The sequence below is a fragment of the Tursiops truncatus genome, chromosome 18, assembly GCF_011762595.2.
Source record: "Tursiops truncatus isolate mTurTru1 chromosome 18, mTurTru1.mat.Y, whole genome shotgun sequence".
NCBI lineage: Eukaryota > Metazoa > Chordata > Mammalia > Artiodactyla > Delphinidae > Tursiops > Tursiops truncatus.
This window is the reverse complement of record NC_047051.1, coordinates 66,289,789-66,311,180: the sequence shown is the minus strand read 5'-3', so window position 1 is coordinate 66,311,180 and position 21,392 is coordinate 66,289,789. Positions and strand designations below refer to the sequence as shown.

General features: G+C 51.1%; 1 protein-coding gene across 2 annotated transcripts in view; it reads left to right on the top strand.

The window, feature by feature from the left end:
• Positions 1–21,392, top strand: part of STK24 (serine/threonine kinase 24) — a 108,388-nt gene that overhangs the window by 74,958 nt on the left and 12,038 nt on the right. For both annotated transcript variants that reach the window (XM_033843757.1, XM_033843756.2), the window contains 3 exons: positions 7,910–7,966; positions 14,106–14,214; positions 14,511–14,668. In XM_033843757.1, coding sequence (XP_033699648.1) covers positions 7,910–7,966; positions 14,106–14,214; positions 14,511–14,668 — 324 coding nt within the window. The remainder of the gene's footprint in view (positions 1–7,909; positions 7,967–14,105; positions 14,215–14,510; positions 14,669–21,392) is intronic.

Here is a 21,392-nt window from a genome sequence, read left to right as displayed (position 1 = left end):
ATGGACATTAAGGTTGTTTCCATATGTTGGCTACTGTGAGTAGTGCTGCTGTGAACATAGGGGTGCATGTATCTTTTCGAATTAGAGTTTTGTCTGGATATATGCCAGGAGAGGGGGATTGCTGGATCATATGGAAACTATTTTTAGGTTTTGAGGAACCTCCATACTGTTTTCCGTAGTGGCTGCACCAATTTACATTCCCACCAGCAGTGTAGGAAGGTTCACTTTCTCCACGTTCTCTCCAGCATTTGTTATTTGTAGACTTTTTAATGATGGCCGTCCTGACTGGTGTGAGGTGATACCTCATTGTACTTTCGATTTGCATTTCTCTAATAATTAGCGACATTAAATGTCTTTTCATGTGCCTCTTGGCCATTGATTTTCTGATTGATCTTCTCATTTTCTTCTTTCCCCATTAGTTCTGTTGTGTAGGTAATTGATGAGACAGGCCTCTCCTCTGAACACCCATAGCATTTTGTGTCTTTGTGGTACCCACCACAGGCTGGCTGGTGGTAGTTATTTGCCCACTTTTCTATTATGAAAAGTGATTTATTTAGGAAAAGAGCCTGAGCCCTACTCATTTTACAGACCCCCCCAGTGACACTGTGTGCGTAGGAGGCAGGAATCACTGAAGGAATGCTGGCATCTGTGAGCAGAGGAACAATTAAATCAGCTCTTTTTGAGGCCAGGGGTCGTGTTCTGTGCCTTGAGTGCAGTTGGAAGGTGCCGTGAATGTCAGGGAGTTGCTTTGACTGTAAAACGAGGTGGGGTTTGGGCTTCGATACCCGTTTCCTGCCTCCTCGTTTCACAAGCCTCCCAGTGGCCCTGAGTTCAGACAGGGGGCGCTCTAAAGTTAGTGTGCTATTAATAGCCCAAGTTCATGGGCACTGCTGTGTGCCAGGCGCGCCCCTGAGGTGGGTGTTCTTTAGTCCCAGGAGCAGATAGGAAACTGAAGGCGGCTTCGGACCTGGTCTCAGGGTCCCAGAGCTGGTGCGGGTCAGAGGCAGGATCCAAACCCGGGCTCGAGCGTCTGGGTTCATGCACAGCATCTCAGCAAAAAGGTACCTTTGCTTTAAAATCTACACTCCTAAGGAAGTCTGTGACGCCCCGCTGTTTTAGTAAGACCTCCTGGGCTCAGCCTTTGCTTACCGTGCAGATGCAGAAGCAGAGCTTAACTTCATTTCAGAACTCATGGTGTAAAAATCTTTGTTCATGGTGCAGAATCCACCCCTTTTCTTATTCACCTTGTGTTAACCTTTCTGTCGTCTGACGTCTGTCAAGGCCGTGAGGGTTGTGAACGTGGGGAGCGCCAGCTTTCAGCCACCACCTCCAGGCAGTGCAGGGCAGGTTTGCCTGTAAGCGGTGTTGTTGTTGATGTTGTGTGTGTACATTAAATTAATTTCCACGAGCAAAAAACTACCAAAGGCAAAATCAAAAGACAAGTGAGGAAAATGCTGTGTTTGTGGCTCATGTTACAGGAGGTTACTTCCCCTAATATTAGGTCAATAGAAAAACAGACAGAGGATAATAAGGGCTCACAAAAATGAAAGCATGCATGACTCTTCAATATATAAGGATGTTCAGCCTTACAATGAGAGAAAGGCAAACTGTGAGATACGCCCCCCCTCCCCGGCCCCCCGCAATGGGTTGATGACTGTCATTTGCTCAGGCTGCCGTAACACGGCGCCACAGACCCGGCGGCTTAAACAGCAGAAGTTTATTCCCTCACAAATCCGGAGTCTGGGAGTCTGAGGTCGAGGTGTCGGCCAGGCTGGCTTCCTCTGAGTCCTCTCTCCTTGGCTTGGAGGTGCCGTCTTCTCCCTGTGTCTTCACACGGTCGTCCCTCTGTGTGTGCCTGTGTCCTCATCTCTTCTTATGAGGACACCAGTCACATTGGATTAGGGGCCACCCTAATGACTTCATTTTAACTTACACCTCTTTGAAGACCCTGTGTCCAAATTCAGTCCCATTTTGCGGTACTCAGGGTCGGGACTTCAGCATATGAATTTAGGAGGGGGACACAATTCATTCACCTCCTAAGCATGACTGGAAAATAGTTGGATTATATTGTCAAGGGACATGGTGCGTTGGCAAAGAAAAGGGAAATGAGCTCTCACACGTTGCTGGAGGCGGTACAAATGGAGCTTTGAAGAATAATTTGTCATTATCTATTTAAATTCAAGTGGATTCCTTTGACTCAGCCTCCAGCAACTCCCCAAATGATACATCCTCGAGGTTCTGATAGCAAAAGAATGGGAGCAACCTGGTGTTGTCAATAGGGTGTGGGATAGTTACGGCTTAAAAAAAAAAAAAGGGAATTACTTTATGGACAAGTATAGAATGCTCCAAGGAGAAGCAAGGTATAGAAGAGTGTATAGAGCGTTACATTTGGATAGAAGTGGAGAAGGAGCTGATAGGTATTTGCAGAGATATTTCTGTGAAGTCACGGAAGATGCGCCGCTAGGCTGGTGGGCGCGGAGGCTGGACAGCCAGGAGCCAGGGGCGAGAGGGAGACGCCTCGCTTTACACACTTTGGTGCCTTTTAAGTGGTGAATCCTTAAGTTATTAAATAAATAACTGTTTTCTTTCCCTCATGAGAAAATTCTCTTACAAGGCCATTCGTAACTTCCATTGTCTGGGGTCATTTTTTAAACATGAAATTATTCTGATTAAAATCATTCTTATTTTAAGAATTCTTATTTTCCTTAGAGTACCTCACACGTCATTCACTTGGCAGGTTTTATGAGGGCAGTGATTCTGCATCTGGGCCGTGACAGTGCTTGGTCACTTGGTCGAGCAGGTCACGTGTGTCCCTTGACCAGACCATCCTTCTCTAACACTCATGCCTCAAGGCCTGTAGGGCAGTAATTATTTTTTCATTCTGGTGTAGAATGTGGATGAATCATTGTTCAAGATTTTACTCCGCTCAGAAACTCCCATGCAGAGAAATGCCGTTTCGTCTTGTTAATTGGACTTTTTCGGTTTCACCGGGTTATTTCGAGGCACGTACGGGTGAGGCTGTTGAGGGGGCTCATAGCACTCTGCCTGTGATTAGCACCCCGAGCTTCGCAAAGTGCTTTCACGTTCATTATCTCATTTTCTTGTCAGGTGAACCGTGAGGTTAGGGATACAGATTATTGCCATTTTTTTCTGGCTGAGGCACTCCAAGCTTAGGTGTCTCACAGTGAGTTAGTGATGGTCTCCTAGCTGGAGGCTGCAGGGTATAACAACTGGCTTTGCCAAGGGGAGGAGAGAATTAACCGGTCAGCACTTCTGAGCAGTCGCACTTCAGGCTTAGGACATTGACTGGGCAGTTCAGTGGTTTTCAGCAGGGGTGACTTTGGCCCCCAGAGGCCATGGGTGGTGTCTGGCCCTGAGGACTGGGGATGTGCTACTGGCCTCTAGCGGGTGGAGGCCAGGGATGCTGCCCAGCGCCCTACAATGCACAGGGCAGCCCCGCAACAGAGGTTATCCAGCCCCAAGTGCCGGTGGTGCCGAAGAGGAGAAACCGTGCCGGAGCCGCGGGGAGCGCTTGGCCTGCAGCCCTCAGAGCCCATCTTTACTTTCCTGAGCCGGTCCATTTACTCCCTTCTGAATGTTTCTTCTTTGGGGGTGGGTGGTAGAAATTATTACTTGGGATGGTGACTGGTGGCAGATTTAAGAGGCCGCTTCTGCCTGTGTTGAATGAGTGTGCTGCACCGGAGGTGCTGCGCGGGGGCCAGCTGACGCGGCACAGGTCCTGTCTGCACCGCAGGACTCCACTCATCCTGAGACCCGGCCTCCACTCTGCCCCTGGTTTTCATGACGTCCGCGGCATCTCTGTCCCAGTCGGCGTGGGAGGCGGGCAGAGCTTGTTCTTAGTACCCTTCCCTTTGGGTCAGAAGGAGGAACCGGCCGCTGAGGGTTAGAGTTGGGGAATTCTAGCCAGGACAGGGTGGAGCCAAGCAGACCCAATAGCCTTGGACTCGCTGGGACCGTGGGAGAGAGTCAGCCTAGAGAAGGAGAAGGCTTGAGTCCAGAGGAATGCAGCTGTGGAGGAGAGTGCTGGGGGAGGTGACCAGGGGCGTAGTGGGGTCACCGGTTGGGCTGGGGGTCACCCGTGGGAATGGGAGGTGGCGGGTGAACCGAGGGCACTGCTGGTGGGGCTAGTCTTGGGCGGAGGGTGAGCCGGGCTGCCTTCCCTGAGGCAGGGACAGTGAGGACAGAGCATGGGCCTGGAGCACGGAGGAGGGAGAGGGTCACCCCGAATGCTGTCCTCAGAGGCCGGCGGGCGGCACACCTGGCAGTGGGAGCAGCTGTGCAGAAGCCTGCAGGCCTTGGAGCTGGGCGCAGGGAGAAGTTGGAGGTGAGAGGAGCAGGCGGGTGGGTCCGTGCTTGGCACGGGTTGGTCCGCCAAGCCACAGAGTTGAGAATTCATACTGGAATTTGGTAGAAGCTGTCAGCTATTTTAAAACCAGCGATGGTTTTGCATTAAAGAGAAAGGAGAGTGACCCTCGCTGCGTGAAGGACCCGTGGATACCTTTGTCAGCCCGTCCTCTGCCGCTTCCCCCAGGACTCCCTGTCGGTGGAGGGCATTGCCCGTGTCCATTTGAGCGAGGCCGCCTGCCCTGCCTGTGCCCCGCCTTCCAGCCTTGCCCCGCCCCCAGTCCAGCCCCTCTCCCCCGCGCCGTTCGCTGCGCCTGGCCTCTTCCCTGCACACCTCGAGGGCTGAGTGAGAGCGAGAGCCGGCCCTGGTGCCCTCCGGTGACTTCTGGGGGGAAGTGTGAAGTGTTTAGCAACAGGCTACAGGATGGAAGGTTCTCGGGCCCTCCCCTCGCCCTCCACGTTAGGTTCTTGCTGCTGCACTCCTGCCCCACCTGCTGGCTGGCCGCACTTGACCCCCTCGTTCCCTCCCTCCACCCCCGCCCCGGTGCCAACTCATCCTTCGGTTCATCTTAAAAGGCAGCTGGTTCCGCCTCTGTGACCCGGCAGGTCCTGCTGTCCCCTCGCTTGGGGCTCACTCCTGGGAGCTGTGACTCGCCAGTCGTTGGAGGTCTGGCCTCCGCCTTAGAGACGAGCTCCCCACGGGGACCGGCTGCGGGGAGCACAGAGCCGGTGAGGCCGCTGAGCCCTCGTCCCCAGGGCTTTCCCCCACTCTCTTGCTGGCTTGGCGGCCGAGGCGTGCGGCACACCCCGTGGGGTGGGAAGGCAGGTTCAGCTGAGAGGTGGGACCAGTGGAACCTTTCTTGACGCAGTTTCCATTCCCAGACTGGTGGAACTGGGGAGAAAAGCACCTGGGTCCTAGGACCTGGCCAAGTCTTTAAAAAGCAATGGCCTGAATGAAGGACCTAGTGCTGTCTTCCTGAGTGCCCCCCAGATCTGGCGGACCTCGTGTTGGGTAGCGTTCAGGCCCTGGCCTGTCTGGTACCAGGAACGAGCTGGATGAACAGAGAAGCGGGGCTGGTCTTTTTTACTGCATCTTCCTCTCCAGGAAGGTGCAGTGAAGGCCCGGGCTTTATAAAGCCTTTCAGCTGGGGGCAGCTGGTTTGCCAGGTGTTCTGCTGTTGCTGAAGTGCCCCTGAGGGTTACGGGAGAACAGGTCACTCTGTCCCCTGTCATGACTGCCTGAAAGGAGAGCGAGCCGTGTAAAGGGTTGTTTTGCTCCCTGAGTAGGTAGTGGGGAGCTGGAGTTTTGGAACGGAGGATGAGGTGTGGTCGCCTGTCTCGCTGCTTCCGGAAGCTGTGAGATGACCCTGAACCTCCGAGTCAACACAGACCGTTTCCCAGGGTGTCCTGTTCCTCTGCTCCAGCTCCCCACAGGTGCAGATGCGGGGTGGGGGAGCCTGCCTGCCAGAGCTGATCTCGTTGTAGGGAACTCACCCTCAACACCCACAAAGTAAAAGGGATGGGAGCTGGGCCAGACGGTGCCGTAGAAAAGAGAATGAGAGTAGAAACGTAAACTCCCAAGTTCCTTATAGAAAAACCATTTAGCTTTCCTGTGCCGTCAAAAATGGTGTTGGCCATTCCCCGCAGTAGTTGCTTTCTCTCTCTCCAACAAGGTGCTTTTGGGGTGTCTAGAGGGAGTAGCATGGACCTTTTCCAGGAGCAGGTGTTCGGGAAGTACTGGCCTGGGGAAGACTTGGGCATACCTGTGAAATAAAGGAGGGCCGGAGAATGCTCTCTCTGCTAGGAAGTTCTCTTGAAAGCAGGAGCAGGGGGTGATGGAGCCTGCTCAAGGCTGGTGCCCATGACTGGATGAATACTAAGTGAGTAAATGTTTGTGTCTATCAGGTAGACCCCAAACACATCAGGTAAGGTATCCGTGCCTTTTCCAGTCTAGACTGGAATTGTCTTCATCATATCAGGAGTCAAGGGCGTTTAAAGACTTGAGAAGGTGTTCCACATACAGTAAAACTTGGGGCTGTTTCTTTATAATATCACAGACTTGACTCCGGATGTCAGGATTTATTTAAAATTAAAAAAAAATTTTTTTTAATTCTTTTTAAATTTTTTTAAAATTTAATTAATTTTTTTTTTTTAATTTTAAAAGAAACTTCCTTTACAAGTGTAGCGCAGGCACGAGTGCCTCCCTGAAGTGAACACGCAGTCAGCATCATTGCCCTTCCTCCGCTACAGGTGCCACAGGCCGCCTTTCCTGGGCTTGAGCGTGCCAGGCGCTGCCCCCAGCCACTTAGCTTGCTGTTGGTGGGAAACACAGACAAGCAAATCTAAGTGAAGATCAGACCAAAGGTGCTAAAGTGGAGGCGGGGGAGGGGAGCTGGTGAGGGTTTTCCTGATTGAGGAAACTGCGCCTCAGTCCAGAAGAGCAAAACTTTCAGCATTGCTAGAGCCAGGGAGCAGCGAGGATGGGGCCTGGCGAGGGCCCTGCTTGCTCTGAAGAGCTCGGGCTCAGCTCCATCCAGAAGGTACCAAAGAGCCTAGGAAGGGTTTTGTTTGCTTTTCTTCTTTTTGATGCGCTTGAAAGCAACCGAGAGTGTCGCGTTAGCAGGGAAGCAGCCTGGCGCTTGCACACCTGCTCCGAGGCTGTGGACCGGGCACCGCAGGCCGTGGCAGGTCACCGCGCCCCCCCAGCCTTCAAGCTTGCCTGCTGTGGCGCGGGCACTCACTCGGCCAGGCGCCCAGTTAGAGGCTTCAGAGGAAGTGTGCTCCTGACCCCGCACCGGTGTGCCCTCATCCCCCGGGAGGGCTGGGTGGGTGTTTGCTAGCCTGTTGGCTTTCAAGGGAGTAGCACTTTGGGATTTGTGTCTGAAAAGAACCCTGGAAGCCATGGGCGCTGTGGGGCTTCAGGAGAGACGGACGGAAGAGACGCAAGACACGGAGGCTGGTGAGGGGGCTGGAGGACTGGGGCAAGGCTCGGGCCTCTCTGCTCTCCTGGATATCCCGGAGCGGGGGGACGGCGGCCTTCAGGGTGGCCGCCCAGCTCCGGAGCAAGGCAGTGGGTGACAGGCCGCACCAGCCATGCCACCTGCCCTCTGCGCATCTCAGAGCTGCAGGCGTGGGGGGAGTGGGGGGGGAGGTGGCCCAGGGCTGTGCTCCGGTCGCCTCCTGTCTGATGCTCAGGGCGGGATGGGTGTGCATGGTACTGGCCTTGGGGACTGGTTCCCAAACCCTTCTGTGCCAGAGGATCAGCCACTGAGGTGGTGTGAAAACAGGCACGCCCCTCGGAGCCCTGGTGCGGTAGCTGTGGAGCGCACTGCCGGGGGGGGGGGGGGGGCTGGTGCGGGGCCCCTCCGGCACAGTGCAGGCTTCCCACCCAGTTCTCACTCGGATGCACTTTTCTCGCTGTTGTGTATTTATAAAATGTTCTAGTTCCAAAATGACAGAGTAAAATACCCTTAGATTATTTAAAACAATCTTTTCTGCTTTTATTAAAAGAAATAATTTGCCTCTCTTTTTGTTTTTTCTGTAGGACACTAAATTATGGATAATAATGGAATATCTTGGTGGAGGTTCCGCACTGGACCTAGTAAGTATCACGCTGGATGTTTAATACGCATCAGAGGTCTTCTCAGTCAGTCTTGCTTGTAAAGATAATTCTGTTTACATTTCTGTTTCCCTTTTAAGTTGCATGAAAAAAGGACCAAACTATTCCTTATAGTAGGGATTTCTGCTTCTGATACGTTACTGTAAATTATAGATCTTTTTTTTTTTCTAACATCTTTATTGGAGTCTAATTGCTTTACAGTGGTGTGTTAGTTTCTGCTGTAAAACAAAGTGAATCAGCTATATGTATACATATATCCCCATATCTCCTCCCTCTTGCGTCTCCCTCCCACCGTCCCTATCCCACCCCTCCAGGCGGTCACAAAGCGCCGAGCTGATCTCCCTGTGCTATGCGGCTGCTTCCCACTAGCTATCTGTTTTACATTTGGTAGTGTGTATATGTCCATGCCACTCTCTCACTTCGTCCCAGCTTACGTCTGCATATAGATCTGCTTTTGAAGACAGCTTTGCTATTTCATGGGAAACCAGTGAATTCATTCCAAGCAGCCATGAAGGATGTCGCCTGCTGTGTCTGACTTAATAACAGTTTCTTATTTTCTAAAACTGGTTTTAACTTTTGTGGAGCTGGTACCCCATCATTGTTTCATGTTTCGGATGGTAACTTCGCTTCTAAAATATGCGTGGAACATCTTCATTTATGATTAATCAGAACTAGAATTTTTAAAAATTAAAATTTCATTTCAGAGGTAGGAGACGGGCACAGTATCACAAATGGGAGCTGCCGCTGGGCCAAGCAGGAACGCATGTTTCTGTTTACCGGATGCACACGCAGAGAGGCCTTGCTGCGCTCCCAGTGTGGCTGTGGTGGAGCTGGACCCCTGCCAGTGGCGGTGTCTCCTACCTGGTCTGGACCTAGGTGTCCAGCCCACACACATGGTAGAGGCAGCTCCGGTGTAGGATGACCTCAAAGTCACAGTCTGTAACTCCCCTCTTGTGGTAAAACATGGTTACATGTTGGCCTCTGATGAGGTGCTCAGAAATAACCAGTAAATCGTGGGCATTACTTAAGTCGTCCTTGAGACACAATATGTGCAAAACAAATTAAAAAAATCTCACACGGTTGTTTAGCCCCTGACATTTCATCCCCACGTGGTTATGCGGTGAAATCAACGGATCAGCGCTCTTTCCCTGCCCGTCCTGTAAAAGCTGGGCTTTTGGGTGAGTGGTGATTTCCAAGTCAGGCCTGATCTATCATTTTAGTGTTAGAGCGTGGGTTCTGCTTGCTAGACGGTTGTCAGGGTGGTAGGTCTGCAGTTTTCACTGGTCTCACAGCTGAAGGAAGCTAGCGTTTTTTGGTGGTTACAGTTGACACAGATTTTTATTCACTAAGAAAAGAAATACCCTTTGGTTAAAAGGAGTTTACTTTCTCACAGTAATAGTAACAATTAGTATTTTGGGGGGAAGGTAGAACCTCTAGAACTGTATGTATCTCTGAAAGGCTTATGTACCCAATTTAAAAAAAAAATCACATAATGTTATAAACCGTAAAAGCAATTGGTCAAAAGGAAAGTTCAGGGGAAAAATTTAATATGGTATAAACAGTGGTATTAAAATGGAGAAAGCAGCAAAGCAGCTGGACAAATTTTATGACTTCCTTTGCTGCTTTTCTGTAAATATACATATGACACAAAGAGCTTTTCTTTTTTTTTTTTTTTACTCCTTTGGGAAATACTACAGAAATGTAGAAAATTGCCTCATTTTGTATAATTCGATTTATTATTATCTTAAGTGAATTTCATTTGTGGCATGTATAAAATGATTTGTGGGGACTCTTTTCCAACATTGAGTCTTTCAGAACAGCAATTCTAGTCTCTAAATGCTTTAGTTTATTCATTCTTAATGCCACAATAATTTATTTAGTGGTAACTTTCTTTGGAGCTTTGAAGTCTGTGAAATTTTAGACATTACAGTTGGAAGGAAGTGTCGAATTCTCCACTTATTAACTAAAATCCCATATGGTGCGAGTCCCGGCAAACTGCCGTCCATCTTCCACATCAGGGGCTCTGGTGACAAGAACCAGGCATCCCTTTTTGAATGTGCCCAAATCGTCTCATTTTACTCGAAGAAACAGAAATACTCAGAAGTTAGGTGTGCCAGCTAGCAGATAGAGCTGGACATTGGACCTTGTTGTAACCAGCTGCAAAGCCCTGACCCCGCGCTCTCCTTTCCCTCCCTCTGACTTTGTCGTATCTTTCTTCATCTCTTATTCCTTTTCTGTTGGCCTGACCCCAGTCCTCAAAGAAGATGCACTTTAATAATAGGATACAAGAGTTTTGTGAATGTTGAAGACTATTAAGATTATTTTGAGAGTGTCTATTAAATGTTTACACAAGATTCTAAAAACCAGAGTATTGTTGCATATGAAGATTTGTTACCAGGTAGCTGAATATATGGATTTGGGGCATTTCTTAGAAAAATCCCACCTTGCTTTTGTTCTTGTTTTGCGGTACACAGGCCTCTCACTGTCGTGGCCTCTCCCGTTGTGGAGCACAGGCTCCGGATGCGCAGGCTCAGCGGCCATGGCTCACGGGCCCAGCCGCTCTGCGGCATGTGGGATCTTCCCGGACCGGGGCACGAACCTGCGTCCCCTGCATCGGCAGGCGGACTCTCAACCACTGCGCCACCAGGGAAGCCCCCACCTTGCTTTTGTTTAATATCTCTCTGTTAGGAGGCACGGTGCCGATATGTTTGTATGTCTCTGGAGCAGCCCCTGTACATGAAGCCTGTGGAGGGAAGGATGACGGTGTCCTGTTCAAGGGCAGGGCTCTGCCGTTTCCCAGAGCACGAAGATCTCGCCGGCGCTCTCCTCACTCTAGATTCATCCTTTCTCTTCGTGCACTGGGGCTGCTGTAATGAAATACTGTAGACTTGGTGGCTTTTTTCACTCTACATTTTAGTTTTCATGCCTTTTTACTTAGGTTGTGAGACATTAGTTTAATTCCCTGCATTGAGTCTTAATAACACCTTAGCCTGGGCGGGAAGATGGTGCCTTCCTTCACCTAGGATTGCCTTGTGAGCATGTGTGATAATTTTTTTTGGCTTTCTTTTCATTCTGGAATTGAGCTTCCAAGTAGAGGCAGACAGTTGATTATATCGCATGTGGGAAAGTGCTACAAGGAAAATAAAGCAGCATGAGGTGAATTGGGAGAAGGGGAATGAGGATAGCAACAGAGGGCCTGAGACCGAAAGATTTTTCACTGACTACAAGATGAGTCAGTATTATAGGAGAATCTAAGGGGCAACCGTGGAATCTTAATTAAGAAGGAACTAGGCTACATAAATTGGTCACTCAGTCAGGCAGAGATATTTGACAAACTTAAAAATGAATATGCCACATGAATTTTAGAAAATGAGATGACATGTTCATTTATGTTCAGGCCAAGCTGCTGTTGTGGTGGCCTCCAAACAGTGTCTCACACGAGATGGAACTTCCTCTCCCACACGTGGGCTCAGTGGTCTCCGGGCTCTGCAGGGGCGGGTGGCTTCCCGTGGTCTTGAGTCCTTGTCTTCTCTGGCTGCCGGCGTTTCAAAGCCAAGACCGGGAAGGGGCACTTCTGCAAGTATTCCTTTGGCGAGAACTCAGTCATGTGGCCAGACTTGCTGCTGCAGAGGCCGGCAGATACGGTCTCTAGTTGGGTGGCCGTGTGCAGGCCGAGAGTCTGTTACAGAGGAAGAGGGGAAAACAGGTTTGGGAGGGGGAATTAGAGGTCACCCAGAGAAGAGGAGCCGTCTACATCTTTTTTTTCCTCTGAGTCTTTCTTTTATAGAGATTATTTGAAGATTCCACAGTCTTCTTAATGAAGAGACTGCTTGGGAATGTTAGTGGTGGAGCATGTGAGTACCCACCAGCCAGGAGCTCTGTGCTCTAGGGAACAACTGAATACCCTTTACAGTGGATTTTGACACCTTGAAGGATCTCCCTGCTCTGTAAATAGAGTCTCTCTCTTCCTGCCCCCGCCTATGAATCATTGGTGGGTGGTGTTCAGGCCAGATTTAAAAGGGCATAACCATATATATATATCAGTCGGAGAGCCAGCTCTCAAATGGTCCAGCAGAAGATGTTTCAGTTCGTGTTCCTCAGTCTTCTCTCTCCTTGGTGATGACTCCAGGCTGCTCCGCCGTTTCTTTCCAGACACTTGATCACAGGAGGGCGGAGGTGGGTAAGTCCAAGTCCAGCCAGACGTTCCTGGCTGTCTGCCTGGGTGAAAAGCTGCTGCAGGAGGGGATGGAAGCCCCGCTCTGGGAGAGCATTTTGAACGGTGGGGTTAGCCTTCTGCGGTCTGTACCCGGGGCATAAGAGCAAATTCGCCAGCATCTCTGCCTCCTTCCTCTTTTTCCCCAGGCTGTGAGAAAAGTGCATTTTCCTCATTTTGAGTATTAAAATTCCCCCACTCTGTGAACTCAGAAGTAGATGTGGAGCCGGCAGACAAGGCAGGGTTTCCGGATCGTGTGCTTAGGAACAGTCGTTTCGATGTGTTTCTTGAGAACAAGACTCTGGGTCAGACAACTTGGGGAGGAATTAGGTTCCGCGGAACAGAGTGTGCAGTGGGCCGCCCTGGTCTGCGGCCGTCGCGGGCGGGATCCTAGTTAGGACTTGGAGGACTTCCTGGGGGACTAGTTACCTGTCAGTGTGACTTCTCTGCGTCTGTAGCACACCGTGAAACAAAAAGCAAGGAGCCTCCCTTCCACCCGGGTTCTGAGTGTGAGAAAGTGGCTTGAGCACGGGGGCGCCACTGCCAGACGGGCCAGAGTCCCAGAGAGGTGGCCCCGACTTCGAGAAACACCCCCTTCCTCCCGGGCTTCGTGGATTTTCATGGGTCAGGTTGGGCCTGTGACCAGCTCGCTGGATGGACCAGAAAGCGGGGCAGCTGCAATCGCGCTGTTATGAAGTGAGAAGGGGGTTCTCTGTGCCCCGACCTGGGCCCAGAAACGATCAGCTGTTCCACCACCACCATCCCACTGAAGGCCCTGAGACAGCAGGACTTGTCTGTCCGAGAAAATGGACGTGTCCGTCGGAACGCTACCTCAGAAGGCGTGTCTTGGTTTCCATTCCCTTTGGTTTAAAGCAAATCTGTCTCTTTCACACCTACTCGGTGAGCATCGTGGAATTGTGTCGTCCCGTTGACTTACGTGTGTGAATTTGGGTTATGGTGGAATTCACTGTCAAGTCTGAAAACGTAATACCGAACATCATCATTCAGATGAAAAGTTAAATTGTTAGAATTCTGCCCCTTTCTCTGACGCTTCCACTGTTTGTTCTTTGGGTGGAGTGTTAGGTGGTTTTGCTGAGGTAGTTATGCGATTGGTGGTGGTTGAGTTCCCTGCTGTACAGGTGATGGTAGGCTTACTGTCCAGTTTGAACTGAGCTCTAGAACTTGTCTGAGTTTCTTTCTTTTAGTGGGGATGTGTGTACCTGACTTGTCTGCCTTACATCTTTGTATAACAGCAGTGAGGAGTCAGTGTCAATTCCTTCGAGTTTCCTTGAAATATTTATCCTCAGGCAATTATTATGTCATTTGGGGTAAGATACTAACTAATGTTTTTATTACATAACATACGTGTGTATATATATTATATCACATAAAAAAATTCAGTCATGAGGGATTGAGCTCTTTTCCGCTCTCTTCCCCCAAGTTTTACAATCCAGATGTAAGAACTTCCGGTGCTGGGGTGGCCTCAGAAAGCAGCCAGCCCCCGGGCCTTCTCTTCTTGACCCCTTGTGTTGCGATAACCGTCACCTCTGCTAGGACAGAGCCAGGCTGCTCTGCCCCCTCCCTGGCAAGCACTGCGAGGCGCTGGGCTTTTGCTTTCTGGACTGTCATCCGTCCCAGCTCAGCCGGCAGGCGTGGCAGGCTGACCGCGGCCTTTCTCACTGGCCCGGCTTCGATTCTTAGCCAGCTTTGCTTCATCCAGCAAAGTCACGTTCCCCGGTTCTCTGTGGAGTTTTTTAAAAGGGGCTTGTAATTAGGTTTTAATTCTGTTTGGGAGTGAAGAAGATTTCAGGTTTGATTATTCTTGTCCATTTAACATTGGCTGTTCTGTCATCTCACACTTATTCATCTAATCATTTAAGTAACTTTAATCTTGTTTTTTCTTGTTAGTTAGAACCTGGCCCTTTAGATGAAACCCAGATTGCTACTATATTAAGAGAAATACTGAAAGGACTTGATTATTTGCATTCGGAGAAGAAAATTCATAGAGATATTAAAGGTGAGAAAACCTCTTGTTTATATTCCTTTGAAATACCCAAGGTGAGGAAGGAGTGTTAGCTGTAGAGTTTGAACCGTGCCTCTCTTCTCAAGGGATGTTGTCCTGTGGGTATGCCTTCGACGTGCCTGGGTAGGTGGGCCGGGCCACGAGGGGGTCTCACCAGAAGCACAGCCCTGGTCCCTGTTCTTGTCGGGCACGTGATGGTGCTGGGGCACGCGTGTGCCTGGTCCCAGATGGTAGCGGGCGGAACTCTCCAGCAGATGACGGCAGGAGACGTCTTTGGTTCTGTTTTACAGCTGCCAACGTCCTGCTCTCTGAACACGGAGAGGTGAAGCTGGCGGACTTTGGAGTGGCGGGCCAGCTGACAGACACCCAGATAAAGAGAAACACCTTCGTGGGCACCCCTTTCTGGATGGCGCCTGAAGTCATCAAGCAGTCGGCCTACGACTCAAAGGTGAGGGCGGCGCCTTGGCTGGCGGGCCAGAGGAGCCTGAGGAGTGGGGGAGGGCAGAGGGCCTTGGACAGAACTCTGAACCCTATTGAAGGGGCAAGGGCAGAAAGGATCCCACAGGAGAAACGGAGAGTGCACAGAACTGGAAGGCCAGCACCTGGGCAGAAGAGTGCTCTCCGGGCTGCTGCACACCCTCCTGTCCTCGCCTTTAGATGCCCCCCTGCTGGGATCGTGTCCTCAGACGACGCTCCTTAGCAACAAGAGGCAAAATCGTGATTCCCTTTTCCAGCCTCTTTTACCCGTCATATGATGCACTCTCCCAGTTTTTCCTGTCTTCTTTCTTCCCCGTTGCCCTTCAGCTTTCTAAAACTGTTTAATATAGACTCAAAAAGCCCAGAACCCCCGCCTCCTAGACCTCATTTCACTCTCGCGTCCCACACCGGCTCTGTCTCGGTCGCCTGAATGCAGTGAGATGTCCACGTGGGCCACAGAGAATAGGCTTCTCTAAACCGGTATTTCTAGGCAAACAAATATTTAACTCAGATACACTGACATGCCAAACACCATTTCTTCTCTTTAAGTGGAACTCTTCTTAGTACCTGGCAGATCCCCACCTTGTGAAGCATTGCACACGGAGCGTAAGGGTGGCTTTTCCTGGGGACCTAAGCTCGGTGTGGTGAGCTGTTGCGTTGGTGCTGGAAGTTGCTGGGGTGCGTGTCCATTGCGGCAGAGGTGGACCCGGCCCTCTCACTGTTGAGTTGTAATGGTGGCCGTGACTTCCATAGGCGTCCTCGTGGCCTTGGTAGCCAATGGCCAGTAAGTGACGATTAGGTTTTCAGCCCTCAAGGTAGCAGAGCTGTCTAGTCTCTGGTGTGTCTGTTGCCTGTGGGCGCCTTGGCCCTGGGGTGGGTTTACCGCCATAGCTACTTCTGATGTCAGCAGCAGCCTTTGCTGTTGTCCCTTTTCCTGGGGTCGTATCGTTGGAAGACTCAACAGGAACTTAGGTGTTCAGTTCCTTCTCTTTTTTTTAAGCTGAGGCCCATTTATCAAAGTTCTCAGGTCTAGATTTTGGCAGGGCTGGGGCCAGAATCCAAGTCTCTTAACTCATCTGATTACAGCCCGCTGATTCTTCTCTTCTTTTCCTTTCTGGTCAGTGAGCTGGTCAACCGTGGCCCCCGTGACTCAGGATTCAGATCTTGCCTTTTCAGTGTTGCTCACCACGGCTCACCTGACGCTTCTTCAAGAATTGTCCGGGCTGCCTGAGACCTTCCTCCCCCGCCTTTCTTCCTGGGCAGGGCCTCTCTGGGTGTTTGCTGAAGGTGGCCTCGGCACCGTAGCGATCCCACGGCATCGTGAAGCTTTGTCACCTTTTCCCTGGAGCTGTCGAGATCAGAATGCTCCTGTGTGATCAGTAGATGCTGCGGTGTTTTTTAGGCAGATGAAAAGACACTGTCGCAGACTTACAGGGAATGCACGCTTGGCTGGGGAGCTTAAGAAAGCGCGTCAGGTTTCGTGCAAACCCTTATCTCCCTTACCCTTTCCTCTGGCTTATGGCAAAAGCCAGTCCTTCCGTTTGCTTGGATCAGACCCAACAGCTCTTAGCTGGAACTCATTGTGAAGATGTCTGTGAAATTCTCTTCCCAGGTTTGTTGACGCAGGAGGTGTGGGAAGTGCAGATAAGGCTCAGGACCTGAGTCCTGAGGTCTGTCAGGAAAGGCTGCCAGAGGCTGGGGCCTGAGGGTGGGGGCATGTGCCCCTGGGCTGGCCGCTCTTGTCTGGAGCAGTGCCTGACGAAAGACCTGTTTCCAGTGATTGCCCCCGTCTGAGGCTCGTCTGGCGGGGCGGTTACGCTCTTTGACGGGCACGTCTGCTCTGCCGGTACACACACTCGGCCTCTTTCCAGTCCCCCCGTCTGTCCTTGCGTGTCTGTCTGGCCAGTGTCCCCACTAGTCTCCGCGTGACAGCTCGAGAGCTTGCAGCCCCGGGGGCCCTGGGGAAGCAGGGTGCTCTCGGCAGTTCCATGTTGGGGCACACGTGCTGATTCTCAAAGGCAGGTGGGGTTGGGGTGAGGATGGACTGTACCTGCCTCACCAGCATCCTCGCGTCCCTGAACTGAAGGGGGTGCTGGCCTTAAGTCTCGTGTGTGCGTCTAGAGCCCTGCTTGACACAGTCGTCTCTGGGACCCGTGCATTTGGCCCCTTGTCGTTTGCCAGGGCTGAAGATGCCGACCTCAGCTCTTGAGCTGAGCACAGCATGTCTAAGTCGTGTTGGCCCATATGCCTTAAGAGGCATATTATTTTTAAGGGGACTTGGGGTGGCTTAGTGTAAGGAGTCCCCAGACTGTGGAGATGGGGCCACAGGAGTGAGCTCTGCTCTGCCCCCCGGGAAGCCTGTGGGATCAACGATGGAGCCGGGGTCTTCGGCGAAGAACCTCCATCTTTTTCCCCTTCCTTTGTAAGGATATTAGGATGGTGTGTTAGTGGATGGATTGGAGACTTGGGTGAGAGCCTTGTCCCCTTCTCTGTACTCATCCCTTCTGTCCTTGCCGTAGCTGAGCCCAGCGCTGTGCTGAAGATTTACGTCTTCAGTGAGTGAGTGCGACACTGCATGTCGGGCGCTCTGACAGGGAACGGGGTGCAGGGGTGCTGAGAGGAGGTCGGAGTGATCTGGGGAGGGCTTCACAGACGCAGGCTTTTCAGCCCTTCCGAGACGAGGGAAGGACATTCAGACCAAGCCCACTGGGGGAGAGGAGAGCCATTGGCGCTGGAATTGTAGGTTGAGGAGAAGAACGTGGTAGACTTCCTGTTAACTAAACGACTCCCGTAGAGGCTGAGGGGCCAGTGTCAGTATTCTCCTGTAAATAACTTTCCCTTTTTTTGGTCTCAAAAGGAGCACATAGTCTTTAATCTGGAAAGTACCGGAAAAAATGAGATGAAAAGAAAAGCATCTGTAGGCCTAGTACCCAAGCACAAGCTAAGTTATTTTGGTGTCCAGTCATGTCTGAAATAACTGTTTGCAGTCTAACCATGGTGAAAGATGGAAACAGTGGTGTGTTGATGGAAAAAAAAAAGATGAGTGGAAACACAGTGGGATTGGCCGTCAGTTGGAATCTGAAAGGCTAGCCTGTCCACTGGCACGTGACTGGCCCTCCTTTCCCGATGCCAGCCCATGGACTCCCCTGGTCCGTCTTCAGGACCAGGAATTACCCACCTCCTGGCTAATGCACCCTGGAGGTGGGGGAAGGATGTGAGTGGGAAAAGCATCCAGCTTGGGGACTCATGACAGGTTTTATCCTAGCATGAAGTGATGGTTGGGCCGTGTATTGCTATGGAGTTGCTCATAAATGGTTTTATACCTCTAGATGCCACTTACTAATGTGTTCCTAAATATTGCCTCTAATTAAGCAAATAGTTTCTATTAAATCCATGAGGTATGTTTTTGACTAGTTGTAACTGTTACTTGGGGTTCTCCATGTTTTTTTCCCTCTTCCTCTTGTGGTTCTTTTTTCTTTTTTTTTTGGCCACGCTGCGCAGCATGCAGGATCTTAGTTCCCCAACCAGGGATTGAACCCATGCCCCCTGCAGCGGAAGCGCAGAGTCCCAACCACTGGGCTGCCAGGGACGTCCCCCTCTTGCCGTTCTTTGTACAATATCTGGTGTACATACATTTTTTATGCCACTTACACTGTATTTTGACGGCAGAGATGTAGGCAGCGTACTTTCACTTAACTTGGTACTGCAAGGATTTGGAGAGTTGTATCCTGGTAGCACCCCACTCGCATCCCCTCACCCCTGTTGCTCATCGGTAGCAGATAATTCTGTGTTGTCCCTTTTAGGGGAATTCTATCCAGAACTAACCACATACGGAGGAAAAAAATCTGTTCACAGAGAAATATCTGCAGTTCAGGGCACCTGCCTTTGTAACTTTGGACTGAGGCTCATAGTGAAAACCTCTGTTTGTTTTCTCTTAGTAGCTAAATTTCCTATCTTTCCCACATGGTGGTAAAACAGTTCTCTTCTTACACCTCAATTGCTTTGGAAAATGACTGACCTTTCCCACATAACTTTTATTTTAAAATCCAGACACATGTTCTAAATCTGATGCCATATCTCGTAGATGCAGCGATAGCATATCGTGAGTACAATTGAGTCTGTGCGTCAGCATCGTTGTTGAGTACTTGATACTTCAGGAAGTTAATGTGCCGTAGCCACGCAGTCATTCTGAGCTTTAGCATAAGTAATGCTGCTGTTGAATATTTTGGGCAGCCTTTACCGTTTTCTAAATATAAAATTTATTTAGGGTAGATTCCTAGAAGCAGAATGAATTGCTTTCAACGAGGGTGGATATTTTTATGGGTTTTGCTACATGATGCCGAATCGCTTGCCGTTTATTCCAGTGCCAGTCGAGGTTTCCAAATTCATCAGCAGGATGTGAGACGTCTGCAGAGGGAGGCTGCAGGCAGGAAGGCCTCTCGGGAGCCCCCCACAGAAGTCCCAGGGACGGAGGACAGCCCTGCACTAAGCCAGGGGCAGGAAGGGGACCCAGGGCACCGGGAGGTCGAGAGCGGCACGCCTGGCACCTGGCTGATTTAGGAGGATCCAAAGAGAAGTCCAGGGGGGCGGGCCGGGCCGAGGCTCGGGCTCCTGGCCTGGCTGCCTGGGGGAGTGACACACGTCTTGTCTTGATGTGGCTCTACTGGTGACCCTCCCAGGGGAAGAAGGTGAGAGCAGTGCCTGTGCCTCTTCTCTGAAGACCTGGGAGGCGCGTTATGGGTGGGGCTGGGAAGGCTGTTATACATCGGTCGACTTCAGTTGGTCTGTATTGTCAGACAGGAAGCAGGTGCAGGTCCTTGAATTCTTGCTGCCTGTCAGTTGTCCGGCCCGGAGCCTGATAGCAAGCCCTCAGGTCTCTGAAGGAAATGAGCACAGGCTCGTTTCCCGTGATAGGCTGCTAGCGGACACCATCATCGGCGGGGCTTTCCAGAAACAGAGTGTATTGAAGTGATTACGGGACGCTGGGGGGTCTGGAGGTGCATCCCTCAGGGATCATCTCTATCTACATGGCCGTAAGCCAGGTTGTTGTCGAGTGGCAGGCTTAGCAAACAGTAGCCGTTGAATGAAATCCAAGAGAGGCAGGCAGCTGCGGAGTTGCACAGACTTGAGAAAGGAATCGCGACCGTATAGGAGTCGTGTACTCGTCATTTTTGCCTCTGTTCTTGCAACTCGCCCTTTCTCCTTGTACCTGTGCCCTTCCTCCTGTCCTCCTGCGGCCGCCACGGTTACAGATGCTCACTGCACCCAGCTTCCTCCTCCTGGGGGTCGGACCCTGGAACACATCACACCTCTGCTGATTTTTAAAGTAGAGCACGTGTAAAATAAAGCAGAGGAAAGGAAGGCAGGAACATTACTCCCGATACTGGATCTTCCAGATTCATCCCTTTAGTACAAACTGAGTGCAAAGAGTTTACAAGGCTTGCCGTCTGTGATTCCCGCCTTCACTGGAACAGAAGGAAGTAGAAGGTGTGCTGGGCATCGTCCCCACCCACCGCTGCCCAGGGGAGATTGTTGCTAGGACTTCTCGTACGTCCTAGGATTGTGGGAACGTGGCAGGTGAGCCCTCTCTAGGTTGTTAAAGGTTGGGAACGTCTGGGTCCTGGGGCGACCTGCTCAGCGTTCCAGCCTTTCCGTTTCCCTGCCGTGGAGTTGGGAGTGAGGGATGTGTTAGGTTCTGACGTAATTGCCTGGAAGTAGGATGGCTTTGCGGTGCTGTGACAGGAGCAGGGAGGTCGTGTAGGCCGAGTGCAGGAGGCCGTGCCCCTCGCCCCGTTCTTGGCCTGCCTGTGGGGTCCCGCTTCACTTTCGGCTTCTGTCTTCTTTGCTGTGGCTTGGTTTTGGCTTGTGAGAAAGCCTGCGAACCAGAGCGCTTCTCATTCCCAGCACACGGTCAGGGAACCCATTCATCTCTGCACTGAGCAGGTGTGGCCACAGCCTGGGCCGGGCAGGAGGGTTGGGCAGCTGGACAGCGGCTGCCCCGCTCGGCGCCTCATTCTTGCCGACAATGAACACGACCGAGGCTCTAGGTGTAACTGACCTGTCACTCAACCGGAAGTGAGGAACCGGAAGAATGCATGCATGGCAGCAGGAAGGAGCCAGAGGAATCTGGAATTTGGGGCCTCTTTCTCCCTTAGGTCAGTGGCACTGGGGAGACTGGGAGTGGACAGTTCTAGATTAGAAGAGCCTTAGCTGACCTACCAGTCAGAGCAACATATGGGCCTTGCTTGGATCCTGATTCAGATAGACCAGACCATGAGAAGACTTGTTTTGAACAGTTGAGAAAATTTAATTAGTACATGATATTGGGTAAGTATTGTTAATTTTAGGTGTTGCTAAAAGCCCCTACGTTGGCAAACTGAAGTACTCGTTGGCAAACTGAAAAAAGTCATGACACCTGTGATTTACTTTAAGCTGTAATGTGGCGGATTGCTCACTCTTAAACCCTGTGATGGGCACGTGGGGATGCCTCAGGTTGATGTTCTCTGCTTCTGTGGGTGTGTGGGCATCCTCGCTAAGTCCTGGGTGCCACGTGAAGCATCTTGCACGACCACCCTTAGCGTTCGTCCCAGTTTACAGAGGAGGGAGCTGGGCGCCACAGGTTGGGTGTTCTGTCTCAGGTCGCAGGACCAGCTGGAGAGCTGGCCTTGAACCCCGTCCGAGGCCCGGCTTCTGAG